This window comes from Moschus berezovskii, chromosome 14, assembly GCF_049115385.1.
Source record: "Moschus berezovskii isolate FMDL1 chromosome 14, NW_MosBer_1.0, whole genome shotgun sequence".
In the NCBI taxonomy this organism is placed as follows: domain Eukaryota; kingdom Metazoa; phylum Chordata; class Mammalia; order Artiodactyla; family Moschidae; genus Moschus; species Moschus berezovskii.
In genome coordinates, this window is record NC_142473.1 from 58,026,014 (window position 1) to 58,045,416 (window position 19,403).

A 19,403-nucleotide genomic window follows, 5' to 3' on the forward strand; every position below is an offset into this window, starting at 1 on the left:
GCAGCTGTATGAAAGCATTGTATTGGAGCAGGGCGGGTAGACTACGCAGCACTCAGTACTGGGCCACTCAGAGCATCGGTTCCCTCCTGCCTTTAGGGTAAACTGATCAAACGCACACAGGCCCTGGAGTCAAGCCATCTGGATTCAGGTCCTAGCCAGACCACTTACCAGTTGTGTGACCGGGCAAGTTTCTTCATCTCTCTGTGTCCCAGTTTTATTCCCCTGAAAAACAGGGATTATACTGTTCTTAAGAAACTTGCTGTGGGGTTTCAATGAGTTAACAGACTTGTCATTGGAACAGCACTGGGGTGGTAGTAAGTGCTTAATAGCCATTAACCGTTGTTTATCATTTTATCCTTCCCGCCTTGGTGCAGTCAGAAGACTAATCATATCACCCTGATCTCTTTTCTGGGATTGAAGACCTTTTTCTCAGGAGTTGCACAGAAACCATCCTTTCCCACATGGAAGAGTATACCCCAGGGTAGCTGTGAGGTTCCTCGCAATGTGGTCCAGGGCTGAGCAATCCCCTCTGGCTGTGGTGTGACTTCTCCAAGAGGAGAAGGGGGCTGTTGCCTCTTCCCTCCCCCAATCCAGATCCCTTCCTGTTGCTGCAGACAGGATGGAACAGGACAAGCCCTGGAGGCACCTGCTCATGGTGACTCTCCAGGTGATGACAGCCATGAGTGATATAAAACTGAAGACAGTGTGGTGATAACCTTGCACAGAAGCTGGTGATGCTGCTGGTTGTGGTGAAGACAGAATAGGGACAACACTGATGTGAGAGACAGCGATAATGCCATTAGTGATTCTGATAATGACGTTGTTGCTGTGATATGAAGGGTCAAGTGACAGTGATGATGACAATGATTGTGAGATTGTGCAGGTGGCTGGTGACCTTCCCAGAGACAACAACAATAGTAAGGCCAATCTTGGTTGTTTATTGGTGGTGAAATTGGTGATATGAACGGGGGTGACATTTAAGATGATGAGAATAATGATGTTGGTGATGGTGGGAAGTTTCATGGTCATGTTGGTTATTATGATGTTAATAATGGTGATGACAAAGTTCAACCTTTGGAATTCCATCCACTTTTCAAAAACCACTTGCTAAGTATCTACGGGGCCAAGAACAAATGGGACGCAGCTGGCAGTGACAGACCCCTCGTCCTCTCCTCCCTCAGAGCTCCCTTCCCTCGCCCACAGCTCCTCTGGGCAGAATGCTGGGCGTCTAACTGACTGCCCTCGGCTGTGTGTCTTCCCAGGGTGAGGATTCGTCTTCTGAGCAGAGCCCTGCAGAGTCCCCAGAGAAGAAAGACAACCTAACTCAGATTGCCCCAGACCTGACTGTGATCCAGTTTATCAAAGGTAAGTGAGCTGAGGCCAGAGGTGGCGCCAGAGAGGCAGATGAGACTTTACAGAATCCAGCCCCCCGCCTGCCTTTCTTGATTTCTTTTCCACACCTACAGGCCCCTCATGAGCACCATGCATTTCTTGTAAGACTTTACTCATAGGATCCCTTTTGCTTAGAACATCATTTTTTATCGCTATCTATTAAAAGCTTCCTTGTGCCTCTAAGTCAAGCCACTCTGTCCAACCCCCAACCTAGCTCTCCTTGCTGTCAGCTCTCTGAACTCTCAGGGCTCCTGTATCAGCTCAGATCTGCGCTGTCTAACTCTTTTACCAAACAGTGAGCTCCTGAGGGTCTGGCTTGTGATGGCTCATCTGTGACCCTTTTTCTCCTCCCACCACAGAGCCTGCAAACAGGAGACTCTCAGTAAATATTTATTTTTTTATGAAATTATTTGGCTGTAGCATGGATGAAAGGAACTCTGGCTGAAGTCCAGAAATCTGGACTTTCATCCTGGGTCCTTGCTCCTCCTCTCTGGGCCTCAGTTTCCCCATCTGTACAGTGAGAGGTGAAATCTATGTCATTCTGACCCTGAGACTTTGAGCTAAATCGATCAGTAACCAGGGTCCATGCTGTAACCACGTCATCCTATCTAAAGAGACTGATCCCGCAAACGCAGGGCCTGCTGTGCATCAGGATCCTGGAGGGCACAGGATGGCAAGCCAGAAGAAGGGGTGGTTTAGAGGCCCACCCCTGTCACTGCCCAATGTATGATCTCTTAGAAGTTACTTTCTTCCCCTAACCAGAGTTTCCTCATCTAAAAGACTGGGTCAGTAATCCTTGCTCTGCTTCTCTCGACTGTTAGGAGACTCAAATGGGATGATGAATGGAAGGTCCTTTACATACTATTAGAAAACTATGCTTATATAAGGTACAATTATTTTTTCAATTATCATTTCTGCCCTGCTGTTATTATTCTGACCATGTCTCAGGACAGTAAATTGAGTTGCCTGTGGTTTAGGAGGTTGATAACCACAGGGTTTGCTTAAACCACCCCCCATCCCCAAGGACTTTTGCATTAGGAAGCTAATTAGGAGAGAGTTTCTTGGGGAAAGTTTCCTAAGATTTGATGTTGGGGTACTAGTAATCTAGCCCTTGGTGTCCTCAGATTTGATATTAGGATATCAGCAACCTATCCCCTGGTGTCCTAGGATTTGATGTTAGGGTACCAGTAACCTAGCCCCTGGTTGTCCTCTATTCCTAGGGAAAGAAAGGCCTGGAACCTATGAGGCTGGACCTAGAGGCAGGGGCTTAGACTCCCTAACCTAAGGTCACCCCCAGCTGCTGGAAGGCCCCAGTGCCCTGTTCCTTGGAAGAGCTTGTTAATCATTGTTTTGGCTTCAGCCTAGAAGAAAGCTGGGGCCAGTCGCAGAAATCGGATCCTAGAGTGGGTGTCCTGGGCCTGATCATCTCTGATGGTTTCAAGCTCCTACATGATCCTAGGAGAGACCAAGATAGGGCTGGCACAGGCCAGCTTCTCGGCTTCCTGCTTTGCTCCAGGAAGGCCAGTCTGATCCTAAGGTTTGGCCTTGACAGCCTGGGACTGGGAAAGGGAGAGGCAGAGAGAAGAATAAACATAGTCCTTCAGCTGCTGAAATCATAAATTCTTAGAAGAGGACAGTCTCTGAGCTAAGGAAAGGCTGTCTGATGGGGGAGACATAGCCCCTGAGCTGGGAGAGGCACTGTTTGATGGGGAGACATAAGTCTCCGTCTGATAGAGGATACCTAGTCCCTGAATTGGGGGAGAACTTGCCTTGTCTAATGGAGGAGACCTGGCTTCTGTGCTGGAGGAGGTTCTCCTGTCTGATAAGGAAGACACAGTCTCTAAGTGGTGAGAGGCCCTGGCTTGTCCAAGGGGAGGAGACATTGTGATGAGCCAAGGGAAGCACCTGTCTCGCCAAAGTCTCTGAGCTAGAGACAGCCCTGGAATTCCTCTTCAAGTATCCCTTATCTAAGCTATAGGCATAGCCCTGCCTTTCAGGAATTTTCCATCTGTCCTAGGGACAATTGAAGATGATGAAGAGAGGTAGAGAATAGGAACAGGTGCACTGCAGTGATCAGCCCAGGAGAATGGGATGGAAGCAATCCATGAGATGGAGCCCTCCCTCTGAAATCAGGCAGCCAGAGGCCTAGGAATGTAGGCTGGGGTGGGAGTTGGGACACAGAAGGGGAAATGACCCTGACACCAGGAGTCAGGAAACCCCCAGCAACTCCTGGCCTGATTCAGACCTTCCTAGATGAAACTGGGCCAGTCCCTGCCCCACTCCTGGCCCTAACTGTACCATGAAGTCACCTGTATGGCTTGGACCAAGCCCAGGCTACTCCTGGCCAGGGCAGTTCAAGGAGGGAGGAAAGTGGAGCAGCTGGCTGGGGTGAAGGCCCGGTGTCACATCTTCCCTACTCCAAGTGCCGGCTGGATGTGCTGGATGTGTGAACAGGGACTCAGACAGGAGGCGGCCTGGGACACGAAGGAGGGGGATTTCCACAGCCCCAGCTCTCCCCCGTACACACTGCCTAGACTCTTTGTTTTTATTTTCTGGCGCCCAAGGAGAAGTGTTCTTGGTCAGGCCAGGGTGCTAGGGAACCAGCTGGCTTGGCTCTCGCCATGCTCTGAAGACAAACAGAAACTTCCTATGACAGGGACCCTGGCCCTGCTGCTGCAGGAACAGAAGGGACCCCCCTCAAACTCAGCCCAGAGGAGCCCATGTCCATCTCTCCCCATCAGCCCAGCCTGGCAAGTAGTTTGCTCCTCTGATGCCTCTTTTCTTTTTTCTTTTTTGATAAATACTGTTTATTATTTTAGATATAATCCTATGGAATGACCTATTGGTATGAATCAGGATTTTTTTTTCTTTTTTTGGCCACTATGCAGCATGCAGGATCTTAGTTCCCTGACCAGGGATCAAATACATGTCCCCTGCAATGGAAACGTGGTGTCTTAACCACTGAACCTCCAGGGAAGTCCCTGATACCCTGATGCCTCTTCTTAGAAAGGTCTTTTCTCCTGTCTCCTTCACGCCTTATGTCTCTAACTTTATCTTGCCTTCTGAGGGCAGGAACATGTATTTCTCTTCTGTTGTCAATGGAGAGAGGTCACACAAAGCCTTCTTGGGCATCACCTTGGGTGGCCTTGCTGATGAAGGTCCTGAAGCCCAGACCTCGGGACTGACTCACTGTGTCGACTTGCAGCAAGGCGACCTGTACCTAGGCATTGGTTTAGGAGGTGGCAGGAGAGGGGAGAACCATCCTTTCTATTCCTGTCTCAGGGCTTTTGCCTGGCTTCTCCACTATAGGACTCCCTTCCCCTCCCCCGCTCCAAATCCTCCCCTTCTTCAGGTCTTACCTCTGTCCTACCTCCAGGAAGCTGCCCAGCACCAGGCCTACTCAGTTTTCACCTTCTCTGAAGATTTTAGTTTCTACCTTAACATTTTGCTGTTTGATCACCTTGAGTTTATATGTGCATTCATTCATTTTCTCATTCATTCCATAAATATTTATTGAGTGCATACTACACCCTGGGCTCTGGAGATTCAGCAATTGACATAATGGATAAAAATCCCTGCTCTGATGATGCTTACATTCTGATTGGGTGACAATAAAATGGCTAAATGAGCGAAATGTGTAGTAGTTAGGTAAAGTACTGTGGAGAAACATAAACTAAGGAATGGGGAAATCAAGGCAGTGGGTGCTGTCCCATGTTGGAGACACAGAAGGGAAGACAGAGGCCTGGGTTACCTTGGAAAGAGCTATTGCAGGACACGTTGGGAAGGACTAGGGGGTGGGTGGGGATGAGATGGATAATAGAACGGAAGAAATGAAATGGGATGAGCTAAATGAGAATCAAGCAGGATAATATAGAAGCAAACTACATGGAATTGCATCTTGAGTAGAACTGAATTGGAAAGAAATGTAGTTGATTAAAATGCAGTCTAACTCAGTGGAATGAAATGCAACCGAACTTCAAAGATGAAACAGAAGTATATGGAATGTCATGGGATGAAACTCAATGCAATAGAATTAAATGGAATGAGATAGGATGGAAGACATGGAACAAGCTGAACAAGGCAGGATGGGACGGAAACGAGTGGCACGGCCAGCCCACCCTGACCTTCCCCCACTCACCCCAACAGTCTTCCCCAGGGTGCTGCTGAGGACCCTGCGCCACCCCATCTTTCTGCTGGTGGTCCTGTCCCAGGTGTGCATGTCATCCATGGTGGCAGGCATGGCCACCTTCCTGCCCAAGTTCCTGGAACTCCAGTTCTCCGTCACAGCATCCTACGCCAACCTGCTCATAGGCTGCCTCACCATCCCGCTGGCCATTGTGGGCATCGTGGTGGGGGGCATCCTGGTCAAGCGCCTCCGCCTGGGCCCCATGCACTGTGGCACCCTTTGCCTGCTGGGGGCGCTGTGCTGCCTGATCCTCAGCACGCCCCTCTTCTTCATGGGCTGCTCTTCCCATCAGATTGCAGGCATCAGCCACCAGCCTGGGTGAGTATGTTTGAGAGCCGGTGAGCATAAGCTGGAGGAGGGTGCCAGGGGCACAGGAGGGGGTGGCCCAGAAAAGCCCAGGTCAGTGGAGTAGCCCCCACCTCACATCTCCCCACCTCTCCCCATTTGGCTCAGCTATGAGCAGTGGGACTTCTCCCTCGAAGGCTCAGTGAAGGTGCCATTCGCTACCAGGTAGGGATGGAACTTGTGGGCAGGACAGCTCAGGTCTGGGAAGGGCTGGAGGCTGAGGCAGGGCGAGGCCACTTGTGTGGATGGCACATGTAAGAAGGCCCTTCTCAGGAATGCTGCCTAGGGAACATATGCCCTGGGAGGGAGTTGGACTGGAGATCTTGGAGATTCTTGGTCCTTAGAGGCTAGGAGCTAAAATACTGTTGTCCTGTGGCCCTAAAGTACCAGTTTTTTTTTCCCAGATGTGAGGGGCAGCACCTGTCTCTACCCTCCAGGAGGAAAGCCTCTGATACCTCTCTCCCTTCCCCTTCTGTCCCCTAAACCCCCATAGACACAGGACTCTTTCCCCTTGGGAACCATCTTGGAGAGGATTTTGGAAGTTTCATTGATGCCTCTTCTCCAGAATGATTGTATTTTTCCTGGGAAGCCACTCCGGGCTTAGGCTGGCACAACACCCAGCTAACATCCCCCAACGTGCTCTGTTCACTCCTCTCCCTTGGCATCTCCTCCCTCCATCCACGTGCCAACTTTCCACACCTGGGGCTCCTTCTGGTAACTGTGGGCGAGGCTCAGTCCAGATATGCTCAGCTCTTGCCCGCCCTGTCCCAGGTTCCACCTCGTCCACCTCTCCCCTCTTTCCTTGTCCCTTTTCTTCTCGAAGGTCTGCAGAGCCTCCTTCTGGGCATGGAGGAGGGGCTTCAATCAGGCCCTCATGAAGTCTCTGGTCAGAGGAGGGAGCCAGGGCCTTTTAATCATTTTTAGATTAAGAAGTAAATGAATATCTTACCACAGTTTTTTTTTTTTTTTAAAGGAAATGGGGAAAAATCAGCCTACCTCACATGCCCCATTTGTCTCTTCTTCTGAAGTCTCGACATTTCATCTCACCCAGATTCTCATCTATATTCTTGCAATTTACTCACTGAGCTTTGGGTTCTAATTCGTTGAAGAAGCCTTTGGGGACCAACTGAACAAATTGAGAATTTCTCATACTCCACCATGGGCTTCCCTTGTGGCTCAGCTGGTAAAGAATCAGCCTGCAAAGCGGGAGCCCTGGGTTAGGAAGATCCCCTGGAGAAGGGAAAGTCTATCCACTCCAGTGTTCTGGCCTGGAGAATTCCTTGGACTGTATAGTCCATGGGATCACAAAAAGTCAGACATAACTGAGTGGCTTTCACTTTCACTTTCACACTGCATCATAACTAATGGTGTCTGCAGCTGCCGAGAACCGAGGGTCTTCCATGCACTCAGTCGCTCCCATATTCCATCTCACTGAACCCTCGTGGGATCTCCAGGAGAGGTCCTACCATTATCCCTATTTCACAGACGAGGATAGCAAGGAGTCCCCTCCCTTCTGATCTCCTGTCCCCACGTGCCTGGCCCTGGCCAGACTAGAGCAGGGGATCTCCTGAGACTTGGGAACAGACTCTCAAAGGGAGTCAGATGGGACTGAAACATGCCCTGGGCGGTGAAGAGGGTGGTGAGAGTGAGAGGGAGGTCGTGAGGCTGCAGGATGGCAATGGGGAGAGGGAATCCGCAGAGGTGGCAGAGAAACTGAGGCCAGAGAGAGGCAGGAACAGGTCGGAAACCTCACAGCTACTCAGGTACCCTGACCGGACCCCACACGTATAGTTCTAATTTTGTCAGAAAAGGAAGCAATCCAGCTCGTTGAGATAAAGGTACTTTTCATATGAGACTAAATTCTGGGAAGAATTTATCTTATGTCCCCTAAAAAGAGGGTCACTGAGGAACAGAGATGTTCACAGAAGCAGCTCAAAGACTTGTAGGATCTTGGGACTGGAAGGGGTCTCAGAGCCTCTGGCCCAGTCCCTGCTTCCCAATTCTCCCATTGGAGGCCTCTTGCAGCTTCCTTGGCAAGGGGCTCACCACTGCATGTCATGGAATAGCTCTGACGGTAAAAACCTCTATGCAGAGCTGAAGTCTGACCATGGCTCTCAGGGGAGGTTGCAGGGGCGAGGTAGCCCTGGCCTGAGGGAGGGAGAACCAGACCAACCATGCCAGCCTTCTCTCCCACCAGCGCCCAGCCTGGCCTGGAGCTATTTCCAGGCTGCATGGAGTCCTGTTCCTGCCCCTCAGATGACTTTAACCCCGTCTGCGACTCCAGCACTCGAGTGGAGTACATGACGCCCTGCCACGCAGGCTGCACAAGCCGGGTAGGCCAGGAGGTTCCAGACAAAAGCCAGGTGGGTCAGGCCTTCGGCTGCTCCCTCTGCCTCTCACAGGCTCTGCTCTCCCTGTCTCCGTGTGCCTGTCACGCCCTCCACCTCTGAATGTTCTCATTCTCTGGCTCTTCTTTCTGTTTATCACCTGTCTTCTCCTTCTGTTGGCAGATACAGAATATTATTCTTTCAATAAGCCTTCATTGCCAGTCTTGTGCCAGGGCCCCGAGTACAGAGGTGAATCAGATCTGGTCCCAGCTGTCCAGGCAGGGGAGGTGCAGAAGGAAGTAACTCAGGAATTCCAGGGGTGGTGACAGACAGAAGTGGTCCTCACAAGAACAATCAATGATGGAAGGAGATGTAGCCCACCTGGGAGGGTCCCAGAAGGCTTCATGGGACGTGGCATTTGTGCTGGATCTTCAAGGGTAAGCAGGCAAACTAGGGAAGGGCTTTCCCGGCAGGGAGGGCACAGCACACGGCATTCAGGCACACATACACACACATGCAGATACCATTAGAGCAGAAGCCTAAGATTTCATGGAGGGAAAGTAAGGCCCAGATAAGGAAGGGCCTCGAATGCCAGGACACGAGTAGGGACTTTATCTGGAGAGCAATGGGGAGACTTGGATGGGTTTTGAGCAGGGGAGTGACAAGGTCAGACCTGTGTTTGATCACACTTGAGGCCATAGTGTGGAGGAAGGTGAGCAGAATGCAGACCAGGAAGCAGGGAGGTGAGTGAGGAGGCTGGAGCAATGAGCCCATTCAGTTAGTCAGTCAGTCAGTCAACAAACCTTTGTGGAGAGTATCCTTTGTGCCGGGTCCTGTGCTGGGGGCTGAGGACAGACCCAGAGCCAAGAGGCCCTGCTCTCAAGGAGCTCCCAGGGGTGGGGTGTGGGGGGAGAAGGGGAGGAGTGGGCAGCATAGCTAACTGCAGTGCATTCTATGGGAACCTTAGAGAGACCACCAGGACCAGCTGGCTCCTGCCCTCCTCCCTCCTCACTAGCCCCGATGGACAAATGGGGACAATACTCGCCTTCCTCAGGCCCCCAGGCTGGAATATAGTATGTGTGTGTGTGGTGGGATGGGAGTGTCAGGCTGGTTGTTATGACAATACCTCCCTCTCTCCAGAGTCCCCACCCACATCATGCAGAACCCCTGCCATTCTGTCCTGCTGGGCAACAGCCTCTAAGCCCAAGACCCTTACGGGGAGGGACCTGGGCCGCACAGGCTGGCATGGAGTGAAGCACCTGGTTGATGGTACTTCAGAAGCCAGCCAGGCACCTCCCGTGCTCTGTATACTGTTTGCAATCCAGGCTTTCAAGCATCCTAGCACTCACTGTCCTGACCTTATTTGATCTCCCTGAGACCCTTCTAGGGGACCCCAGGCCTTGGCAGCTGGGGCAGGATCCCCAAGGTGACTGTGAACTCCTGCAGATATGGGGCTGTGAGTACTGAGGCCAGGCTATCTGGTTCTGCTTCCAGCTGGCTCTGTTACCTTCAGCAAATGGTTTAATCTGTGCCTCAATTTCCTGCTCTGCGAAGTGGGGGTGAGAGTATTGAGTGCCTGCTATACACCAGGCATTGTTCAGAATTCTTCATCTAGATACATTTATTAAGTGAAGAGCCACATGACATGATCCAAGAAAAGCACTCAGCCTGAGAAATTTTAAGGATGCAGTGATACACACTTCTGTTGTGCCCATTATACAGATGGGAAATGGAGGCCCAGGAAAAGGACAAGGCCTTGCCCAAAGTTTTAATGCCAAACCTGATACTAGAACCAAGGGCTGTGGCCTCTGAGCCCAGCTCCCTCTCCAGAGCACCCTCAGAGGTGGTGTTAGGTATGGCATTTGGGGGAGGGTGCAGCTGAGTCCTGGTTGACACTCAGGAACTATCACACTGGCTTGGAACTGTCTCTCTTTTTTAAATTAATCGATTGATTGATTTTTGGTTGTGCTGGGTCTTCGGTGCTGCACACGGGCTTTCTCTAGTTGCAGCGTTCAGGTTTCTCGTTACAGTGGCTTCTCTTGTTGCAGAGCACAGGCTCTAGAGTGCACGGGCTTCTGTAGCTGTGGCACACGGGTCCAGCCATACCATGGCATGTGGAATCCTCCTGGACCAGGGATCACTCTGGACTGCCAGGGCAGTCCTGGGATTGTCTCTTGATGAGCCTGCCTCCTCAGGCCGACTTGAGCTCCTCAGCCCAGGGATGAGTCAGGCGGTGTCCATCACAGCTGCACTCAGTAACCATTTATGAATGAGGAAAGGACCAGAGGTAAAAAGGGAGACGTGGATGGCTGGCGGCATCTAGGGCTCAGGGGGTGGGGCCCCAGGGAGTGAGGCTCAGAAGCAGCTGGAGAGACTGAAGCCATTCGTAAGAAGAGCTTCCTGCCGTGGAATTAGATGAATGTGGATAAAGGGCTGGGAAAACCCCACGAGAAAGCCCTGTAGCTTTTTCGTCCCTCCCAGCAACGTTCTGCGTCTCAGAACAGAATTGTTCACTTCCAGTGACCTGGCCTGGATGTATTTCTCCACTTCCCTGTCCCTTTATTGGTTGGAACCCAGTGGGTTGCTCAGTGTAGTGAGGTTCCAAATGGTGTGTGCTCAGGGGGGACCCATATATGGCCAGCGTAGCCTTGTCATGCAATGGCTGGAGCACCCAGTCACCCAAGCTGGAATCCCAGGTCTCCAATCTGTCCTCTCTCTGTTTCTGTGTGTGTGTGTGTGTCTCACCTTGCCCTAATTCCACCTCCTAAATATAGGGTTGGCCAAAAGGGTCGTTCAGGTTTTCCCATAGGAAGTATGTTTGGGAAAAACCCGAATGAACATTCTGGCCAAAGCAGTATCTCTCAAATCAAAACCCTTTTCTCCATCCCACTCTCCCTCCCTCCTGCCTCTTCACCTGCCTCCTGGATCAGGTCCATCCTCTTGAATCAGCAGAACAGCTTGTGTGCTATCAGGTCTTGTCTCTCTCATGCTTAAAATCTCCCTGTGGCTCTGGGCATCCATGTCAGGGCTTCCCAGCCCTTTCCATACTAGGAAGAGCCTACAGCTGCCACAGCTGGAAGTGAAAGGCCTAGAGGATTCTCTCTGCCCAGAGCTCACCAGGTCATCCTGAGGGCCGCTGGCATCTCTGCTCACCTGTCTCTTGGCTGAGGCCAAGGGCCTCTGGGACACACTGGTTGGGAAACTTTGATCTACAGAGCAGAGGAGCAAAGCCAGGTCTTCTTGGCTCAGCTTTGCTCCCTTCAGGCGCCCTAGGTGGTGTAGACCAATTCTGAAAGAACTGGGGGTTTTCCAGGCCACCTGGGTCTGGGAATGAAGGATGGAATCAAATGCACCCCACACCAGCCCGAGGACACTTCCTTGCACTTTAGAAAGCAGTTTGCTTTTCCTCATTCTTCAGCCTTTGGTTGGGGTCCCAGTTTTCCAGGTGTCTCCTATTAGGCTTTTCACCTGGCTAGAGGGAGGGCCAGGACTCATCCTCTGGCCCTGTAGCCCCCAAACCCCGGAAAGCTGTGTTCCATCGTACAGGGTTCTGCAAACACCTGGCGGCCAAAACCTGTGTCAGGACTCTGCTCTCCTCCCTGGGTTCACTTCACTTAGTTCTGAACCGGAGAATTTTTTTCCAACCTATGGATACTTTCGGAACACTGCTTTCAATATTTTATCCAGGGTTTTAAATCAGCAGGATGACTGACGGGGCACCTAGCCCACCCTCTTCTGGAAATAGCAGTCGGGTTCCCTTTTGAGTCCAAGGCTCTTCACAGTGTGGCCCCAGCACACAGTGACCCCCACCCCGAGGGCCTCCCCTCTGCCTTCGCGTACATACAAGGAGAGATTCTCTGGCTTCTTTCGTGCCACTGTAATTTTACATTTGACACTCCTTCTACTCCAGTTCTCCTCTTGGTGAACTCCTATTCATTCCTCAAGACCCAAACCCAACGCCTCTCTTTGGTGAAGCCTTCCTTGGTGCTCCCTTACCTGCTGGTCCAAGACTCCCCCTGTGATGTCTGCCTCTCTCTCCATCCTGTACTTGAATCTCTCCCTGAGAATCCACTCTAGCATCCCGGGAAGACCTCAGGAAGGCAGAAAGGGGGACACTGAACTGGAAAATCTGAATTCCTTCCCCCCAAATACTCTTTGCTGCTTTAGTCTTTTGCACAGACCATGAGGAATTTCGAACATTCTGACGTTGCCAGGTGAAAAAAAATGAGTGAGAGTGTGTGGGGTGTGTGTGTGTGTGTGTGTGTAAGTGCATGAGCATGTGTGTGGGGTGTGAGTGTCAGTATGTGTGAAGGCGTGTGTGTGTACAGGTGGTGAGTGTGTGATTATATGTATGTGTGAGCACATACACGTGTGTGTGTAGCGAACGTGCGTGAGTGTCTGTGCACTGTGTTGGGGGTGATTGTCTTCTGGTTCTTTCTCCCTTTTCTCTTCTCCATGCCCCCCTCTCCCTACAGCCTCAGCCCATCTGTGTGCAGACAGCCTGTGTCCAGATACTGTCTGGCGCTCAAGCTATCCCGACTCAGCCAATGGGCCAGAAGTCCCAGCATCCAGCCAGCTCTGCCCCACTTCACTGTCGTTGGTGTCCGTGGCTCTCTCACAAGCCTCCTGGAGCCTCGGGCCCTTGGCCAGCTGCTTGTCCTTAGAGGTTCCTGAAGGCTCTTCTTCCCCGCTCCCCACCCTAGGTCTTCTACACCAACTGCAGCTGCGTGGCGGGGGGCGGCCCCGTGCCAGCCGGCTCCTGTGACTCGGCCTGCAGCCACCTGGTGCTTCCCTTCATGATCCTGATCAGCCTGGGTGCCGCGCTGGCGAGTGTCACCCACACACCCTCCTTCATGCTCATCCTAAGGTGAAAGCAGGGGTGTGCCAGAACTGGGGGATACCAAGAGGTCCTTAACCACAGGCAAGACAGGGAATCCTGAGGGAGGGGTCTGAAGAAGCCGGAGTCCTGGGCCCCTGCAGCAGATCAGGCTGTCATATCATCATCTTCATGGCAACTGCTGAGAGGAAGTTTTCTCTCCATCTTATAGATAGGACAACTGAGGCTCAGAGAAAGTCAGGAGCAAGTGTTGAGGGATTGAATGCCCACTGTGGACCAAGCCTGTGCTGTGCACTCCCTCTTGGTCCAAGATCTTCCTGGTCATTTCCTGAGGATACCTGCCGGGACCGACAAATTGTCCCTTGAGGCCAGAGTCAGCACCTCCTGAGGTGGAGGCTGGAATAAGAGGACCTCAGAGCAGGATATTTCCAAATTTTCATTATGCTGGGATTATGTTATTCCCTATTTCTTTTCTAGAAAATTAGAAGAGGGATGCCTTACCATATTAGAAGGCATGTGGATCCATAAATCAGGCTGCAAGAGCAAAAGTAGAGGAATCAGATGCCCCAGCAGGCAGCCTAAGAGGAGTTAATGCAGTCAGTCTGCTGCACAGATTCTGACTCCTGACACCCATCAGCTGTGGGATCTTGGCCAAGTCACTCAGCTTGCCTAAATATCTGTCAGTCTCTTTATCTATAAAATGGGCGTAATGCTATACCTACTACATGGCGGTGACATGACGGGGGGGCACACTAGAGAATAACCGAACCATAGCGAGCACTCTGGGATTACTAAGAAGAGGAGCCAGTGGTCACCAGGGCCACCCAGGCTGAGGTATCATAGTGATCAGGGAAGTTAAACCATGTATCTGATTGCCCAGCTCCAAGTTTTGCCAAGTGTGGAAGGAAGGGGAGAATTTGGTGGGTCCAGGGGGTGGGAAGAGAGTGGTGCTGTGACGCACAGGTAGGTCAGCACAGGGCCCTGATGGCCAACGGGTACAGCTAGGACCAGGCTCTGTAGGTTGAAGGGAGTGTGGAGCCTGTGCCCTACCTGCCAAGGACCTCAGACGGGCCAGGCTGATGTTGGGTGGTAGGGGAGAGGGGGATGGTGAGAACCCCTTGAAGGCTGGAGTCCTCTCAATCCGCATGTCGTTCTGTCCCTGCTTGTTAGGGGAGTGAAGAAAGAAGACAAGACTCTGGCTGTGGGGATCCAGTTCATGCTCATGAGAGTTTTGGGTAAAGAACATGCTGGGGACCACTGGTCCAGATACCTGCTGTGTGCCAGGCCTGGGGGGCATAAGGATGAGTGGGAACCAGTCCCTGACCTTAGGCTTCACTGGTCCACAGGGCTCCAAATCTGACCTAGGTACCCTGGACATGGGTGTGCAAGCAGCTAAATAGCCCATCAGGGAAACAGCATCCAATACGAGGGTGAGGGTGGGCTTGAAGGCTGAGGACTTCATGGGCCAAGAGGCTCCCAGTGGCTCAGAGCCCCAGTGGTTCAGTGCCAGGGATGGGGCGGGGTGAGGGGTACAGGGATGCCGAGTTTCCACTGTCCCCTGACCACCTCCTCCTTCAGCCTGGATGCCCAGCCCCGTGATCCACGGCAGTGCCATCGACACCACCTGTGTGTACTGGGCCCGGAGCTGCGGGCGTCGGGCCGTCTGCCGCTACTATGACCATGACCTCCTTCGAAACCGGTGAGACCCAGGATTCAATTGCCAGGGGGCTATAGGGAAACTGCTCAAAAATATTTTTGGGGTCCCATCAGGGAGGGGCGGTCCGCTGACACCCACCTGCAAGGTGACACAGGCTCTCTCCAGTGCTAATCCCCAGGCTTGCCAGCTAGATATTGTCTCCCCTTGGGATGGACGAAGATAGTGAGATTTAAGTAAGTGGCCCAAAGTCACTCAGCTTCTTAACTGGCAAAGCTGGGATGAGTGAAGAGAGACTACGGGAAGCCAAGCAGTGGTGAGAAAGACAGGAAGTTGGCATGGGGTAGGAAGATGGCTCTATCTAGGACACTGGAGGCCGAGGATCCAGGCCCAGCTCTGTCTCCCTCATTGTGAGACCTACCTTTTTTGGGACTCAGTCTTCCCATCAGTATAATGGGGAGCCCAAAGGAACCTGAAGGCAGAAAGGCTAGTGGCCCTGGGATTGATTGACAGTTGCAGAGATGGACTTACTAGCACATCTGGAAGCAGGGAGCTGTTTACCTCCAGCTCTGAGGAGTGCATGGTTCCAGGAGGGCTTCCTAGAGGAGAACTCAAAGAAGAGCCTTGGTGAATTAGAGAAGCAGGAATCCTCCTCTTGTGGCAGGCAAGGCAATCTAGAGTTGCAATTAACAGGCCCCCTGAGCCCTTAGAAAGACCCAGAAAGAGGCAGGGCCAGCCCAGGCCATGAGGCAGTCAGGACAGGGCAGGGGAGATGCCCAGGCTTCTCCCCCAACCCAGGGCTCCCTTTTCAGAGCCTTTCCCACCTTCCAAGGAAGGACTCCCATGGGGGTCAACTTCAGGGGCTCCCCTGCCTCCCCAGCCAAAGCCATGGTGACAGGGTCCACTGCCCTGAGGCTGGAGGCCTCTCCCTGACAAGGCCTCAGTGTCTCCACTGCATAATGGGTGATGATTGCTGACCCGACTCTGCTCCCAGCCCCAGCACATCCAGGCTTTGAATGGGGAGGTCCTGAGTTCAAGGGTTCCTCACTCTTTCCCAGGTTCATCGGCCTCCAGTTCTTCTTCAAGATAGGCTCCCTGGCCTGTTTTGCCTTGATTTTGGCCATCTTAAGGCAGCAGGACAAAGAGGAGAGGACCAAGGCGACCATACCCAACCCTGGCCTGCAGCAGCAGCTGTTAACATCAGAGGCAAAGAAGGAGCCTGAGGAATCCAGAGTGTGAGCTGTCCCAGGGCCCTAGCCTAGCCAAGAGTGGCAGCCACGGCGAGTACCTCCTCAGGGCCCTTTGCCTGAAATTGGGTATTGGAAACCCTGTTTTCCAATTGTGAGTCTTCCACTAACTTGTTGTGTGGCTTCGAGTAAGCCACTGACCCTCTCTGGGCCTGTGTTTGTTCATCTGAACCAAAGAGCTCCTTGGGGGTTTGTTGTGTTGACCCCTCCTGGAGCATGAGGGTCTTCTGTCTTTCTCCCTCAGCCACACAGGCTGACCTGAAAACAGACTTTCCTGGGTGGAAGGACCCAGGGCCCTAGGATGGAGAAATGGACAATCGTAGGCCAGGCTCCCCCACACACTGGGTCCTGGCCCCTCTCTGCTGCTCACCTGGAGCCTCAGCCTCCATCTGAGCCTCAGCCTCCATCTCGGTCAGGAAATAAACTTGTCAGCTTTCAGGTCTCTTCCAGTTGGGACCACCTACTTGGCCAGGACATCCAACTCAGGTCTCCTCCCCAGCCCCACTCAGCCTGAATGTGGGGCCAGTACAGCCTCTATTGAGATGTGTCTATTTGGCGCCCCCTGGAGGCAGAGTCCTGAGCACTGGGGAGACACTCAGGACATCCAGGCTATGCAGGCAGGGCCTTCAGGAAACCTGGTGAAGGCCCCAGGGGCCTTGGCTGAGCAGGGAGCCTCGTCTCTGGACTCAGGAAATCCCAGCCCTTGCCCTCAAGGTATCAGAGTCTGGGTGAGGCCTATTCTATGCCTGGTGGTGAGGGGGATCCAGGTCCCACTCTTGGGCATTTTCTAATTTTGAAGACCAAACCCACTCATGATAGACTCACTGGTATCAATGGATTGCCAAGATTTCATACGTTTGGCATGGGCCCACCGCTTTGACTTCTGTGACGAGAGTCTTAACTTCACCACTTCCTCCCCAGTGCCTGATCCTGTGTCAGCTGGGACCGTGTAGACAATGTCTCATTCTGTGACACCCACATATTGGGATAACATCTGGTTCTCTGTGATGCCTGGGTTGGCATAAGAACCTGTTCGTTGTGATGCCCAGCCCGGTGATCCGGGAGCAGTAATGCCTGATTCTGTGTAATAAGTGGGTCTGTGGGCTGCTTGGGTGTGAACAAACAGGCCCTTGTCTGTGTCAGGCCTTGTCTGGTTTTCTGGCCAGGGCTTATCTGGCTTGATTATCTTCCTGGGAAGGGGAGAGAGTTTCCCAACCTGCTCCCAGCCTGTTCTGTCGCCAGCCATACCCAACCTTGGGAGACAAGAGACAGGGAATCATCAGCAGGAGCTTCCCAAACCCAGGTGGAGCCCTGTGCTGGGGGCCAGGGGAGAAGCTGGGGGTTTAGCCACAAGCTCTGGCCTTCTGTGCAGCTCTCCGTGGCAGGGCTTTGGGGCTATCCCATATGAAAGAAGAGGGAGATACAAACGTTCTAATTCCCGTTTTTATTCTACTGGTTGATACCTTTAAATGTTGAACAAATATCTGAGCCTGTACTTATCAATGCCAGGAATTTCAAAGTCTCATCCAACAAGATGAGGCTGTTTCTATGTTCATATTCCTCCTCATTCCCTCTTGTTTCCCACATTTTGCAGAAATAATCTGGAATCATAAATATAGCTTATCAATAAATTTGTTCTTGCACAGTGTCTCTTCTATTACAGAAATCTTTCTTACAAACTGCATTACAGTTTGCAACCACATTATTTCCAGTTATTTCGATTTAAGTTTTACTGGATTCATTGCTTACCATTATTTCTTGTATATTACATCTTCCCCTCCCTATGTAGTCTGGTCTCACTTTCATCTGGCTGGGTTACTTCCTCTAGTAACATTTTCAGAAGTGGAATAAGGTCACAAGGCTTTCCAAGTCCTTACCTGCCCAAATTGTCATTCACGTTTTATAGAAGAGGAAATGGTTCAGAAAGGATAAGCAACTTGACCAAGATTACACAAAGTAAAGGCTGGAGCCAGGATTAGACTTCAATTTTGTGAGAATTGGAGCTTATACAACTTGGGAAGTTTTCTTTAAGCAAAAGAATACAAAATAAGGTAAGAAGGTGAATATTTACTTAGAATTAAAAAAGAAGTCAAAACAATGTATCTCACAATTCAGAAAAATAGCCTAAGACTTTTTACTGTCTGCTGTGCACACTTCCAAAAATTTCCCCTAATGATTGGAAATATTTTCTACAGACTAGCTTCTGGTTCTGTAGATTTCAAACCCGTTTCTCCTCTATTGTCCATACACTTCCAGGGTGAGGCAGCAGAAAACACACTCATGTCACCAGATGACCTCTGAATATGACACTTTGATGTCACAATGCCAAATGAGTTGAACTGTGGATAGGAAGATTCCTAGAAGCCATTCTCTATACAGAGGTAGCTAGCAATGATTTATCTCTTTGTGAAGGTGACTGATAACCACATAAATATATTCCAATGAGCCCAAATTAAATTGTTCTCCAATTCCACTCCCCCTTAGCCATATTCCAGAAATGCCCATGCCAATGACCTTACATAAAGGGAAGCCAGGATACAAGGGAAATTGGAGGGGAAAGAACTAGCAACCTTGACCCACTGTGGTGAAAGTGTCAACCTTTGCAAATTTCCCGAGAACTTGACAACAGGGATGTATTGCAGAGGCCTCTCTCTGGGCCTGGGTAGAGGCCCTCATGCTCAAGCAGCCTTAGCTTCATGCTGAGTCCACCTCTGGGTTGAGCTGAGATTCAAAGAAGTTGAGGTGCTTAAAATCACCCAGGCTGGTCAGGATGAGGAGACTCCAGGAGTAAATCGCAAGAGACACATGGGGCTGAGAGCCAGGGGTGGAACAGCTAAGGGCCCGTGGACTTCCCAGATACAGGGAGCAGCCCTCTTCCCTGACAAGGCTTCTGGCCATGAAAAGCTATAAGCAGTTGCACCTGTTAGCTCCCTTTCTTCTCACCCTGTCCCTGGGAGTTGGAGGAGAAGGTGTATAGTCTCCCGCTAGATTCTATGGTGGTGAAACCAGCTGAGAACAGCACTGGAACCAGATTGGACATCCTGATTCCTGGCCTGGAGTTCCTTTGGGCGACAGACCCATCCTGAGAAACTGCACGGCAGGCAGATCGCCCTCAGAAGCCATGATTGGAGCACAAATAAACAAGGAGCAAGAACCTACAGCACTCTTGCCATTCTTTAGATGTGTTGAATTCTTTCCCCCTAGAACCCCTACATGTGCTCTTCCCTCTATCCAGCTGACCTTGTTCACATGCCACTCCATTGTTAGTCTCACAATCTCGCTTCATGAAGTCCTGCCCAAACTTCCAGCTCAAAGGCCACCACCTCCAGGGACGCAGCATCATATAAGCAACGGGAGTGGGTGACTACCACCTTAGGGAATCAGATGAAAGATATAGATGCCCCATTAAAGATGT

General features: G+C 51.5%; 1 protein-coding gene across 5 annotated transcripts in view; it reads left to right on the plus strand.

The window, feature by feature from the left end:
- The window catches only part of SLCO2B1 (solute carrier organic anion transporter family member 2B1), a 51,324-nt gene extending 33,653 nt beyond the window's left edge, over positions 1 to 17,671 (plus strand). For 2 of the 5 annotated variants that reach the window (XM_055423681.2, XM_055423684.2), the window contains exons 8-14: positions 1,263 to 1,365; positions 5,539 to 5,896; positions 8,121 to 8,286; positions 12,954 to 13,117; positions 14,258 to 14,322; positions 14,666 to 14,786; positions 15,800 to 17,669. In XM_055423681.2, coding sequence (XP_055279656.1) covers positions 1,263 to 1,365; positions 5,539 to 5,896; positions 8,121 to 8,286; positions 12,954 to 13,117; positions 14,258 to 14,322; positions 14,666 to 14,786; positions 15,800 to 15,980 — 1,158 coding nt within the window. In that variant the 3' untranslated portion in view covers positions 15,981 to 17,669. Of the gene's footprint in view, positions 1 to 1,262; positions 1,366 to 5,538; positions 5,897 to 8,120; positions 8,287 to 12,953; positions 13,118 to 14,257; positions 14,323 to 14,665; positions 14,787 to 15,799 lie in introns of all 5 variants that reach the window. The other 3 variants (XM_055423682.2, XM_055423683.2, XM_055423685.2) reach the window with 2 other exon arrangements.
- The last annotated feature ends 1,732 nt before the right edge of the window (positions 17,672 to 19,403 follow it).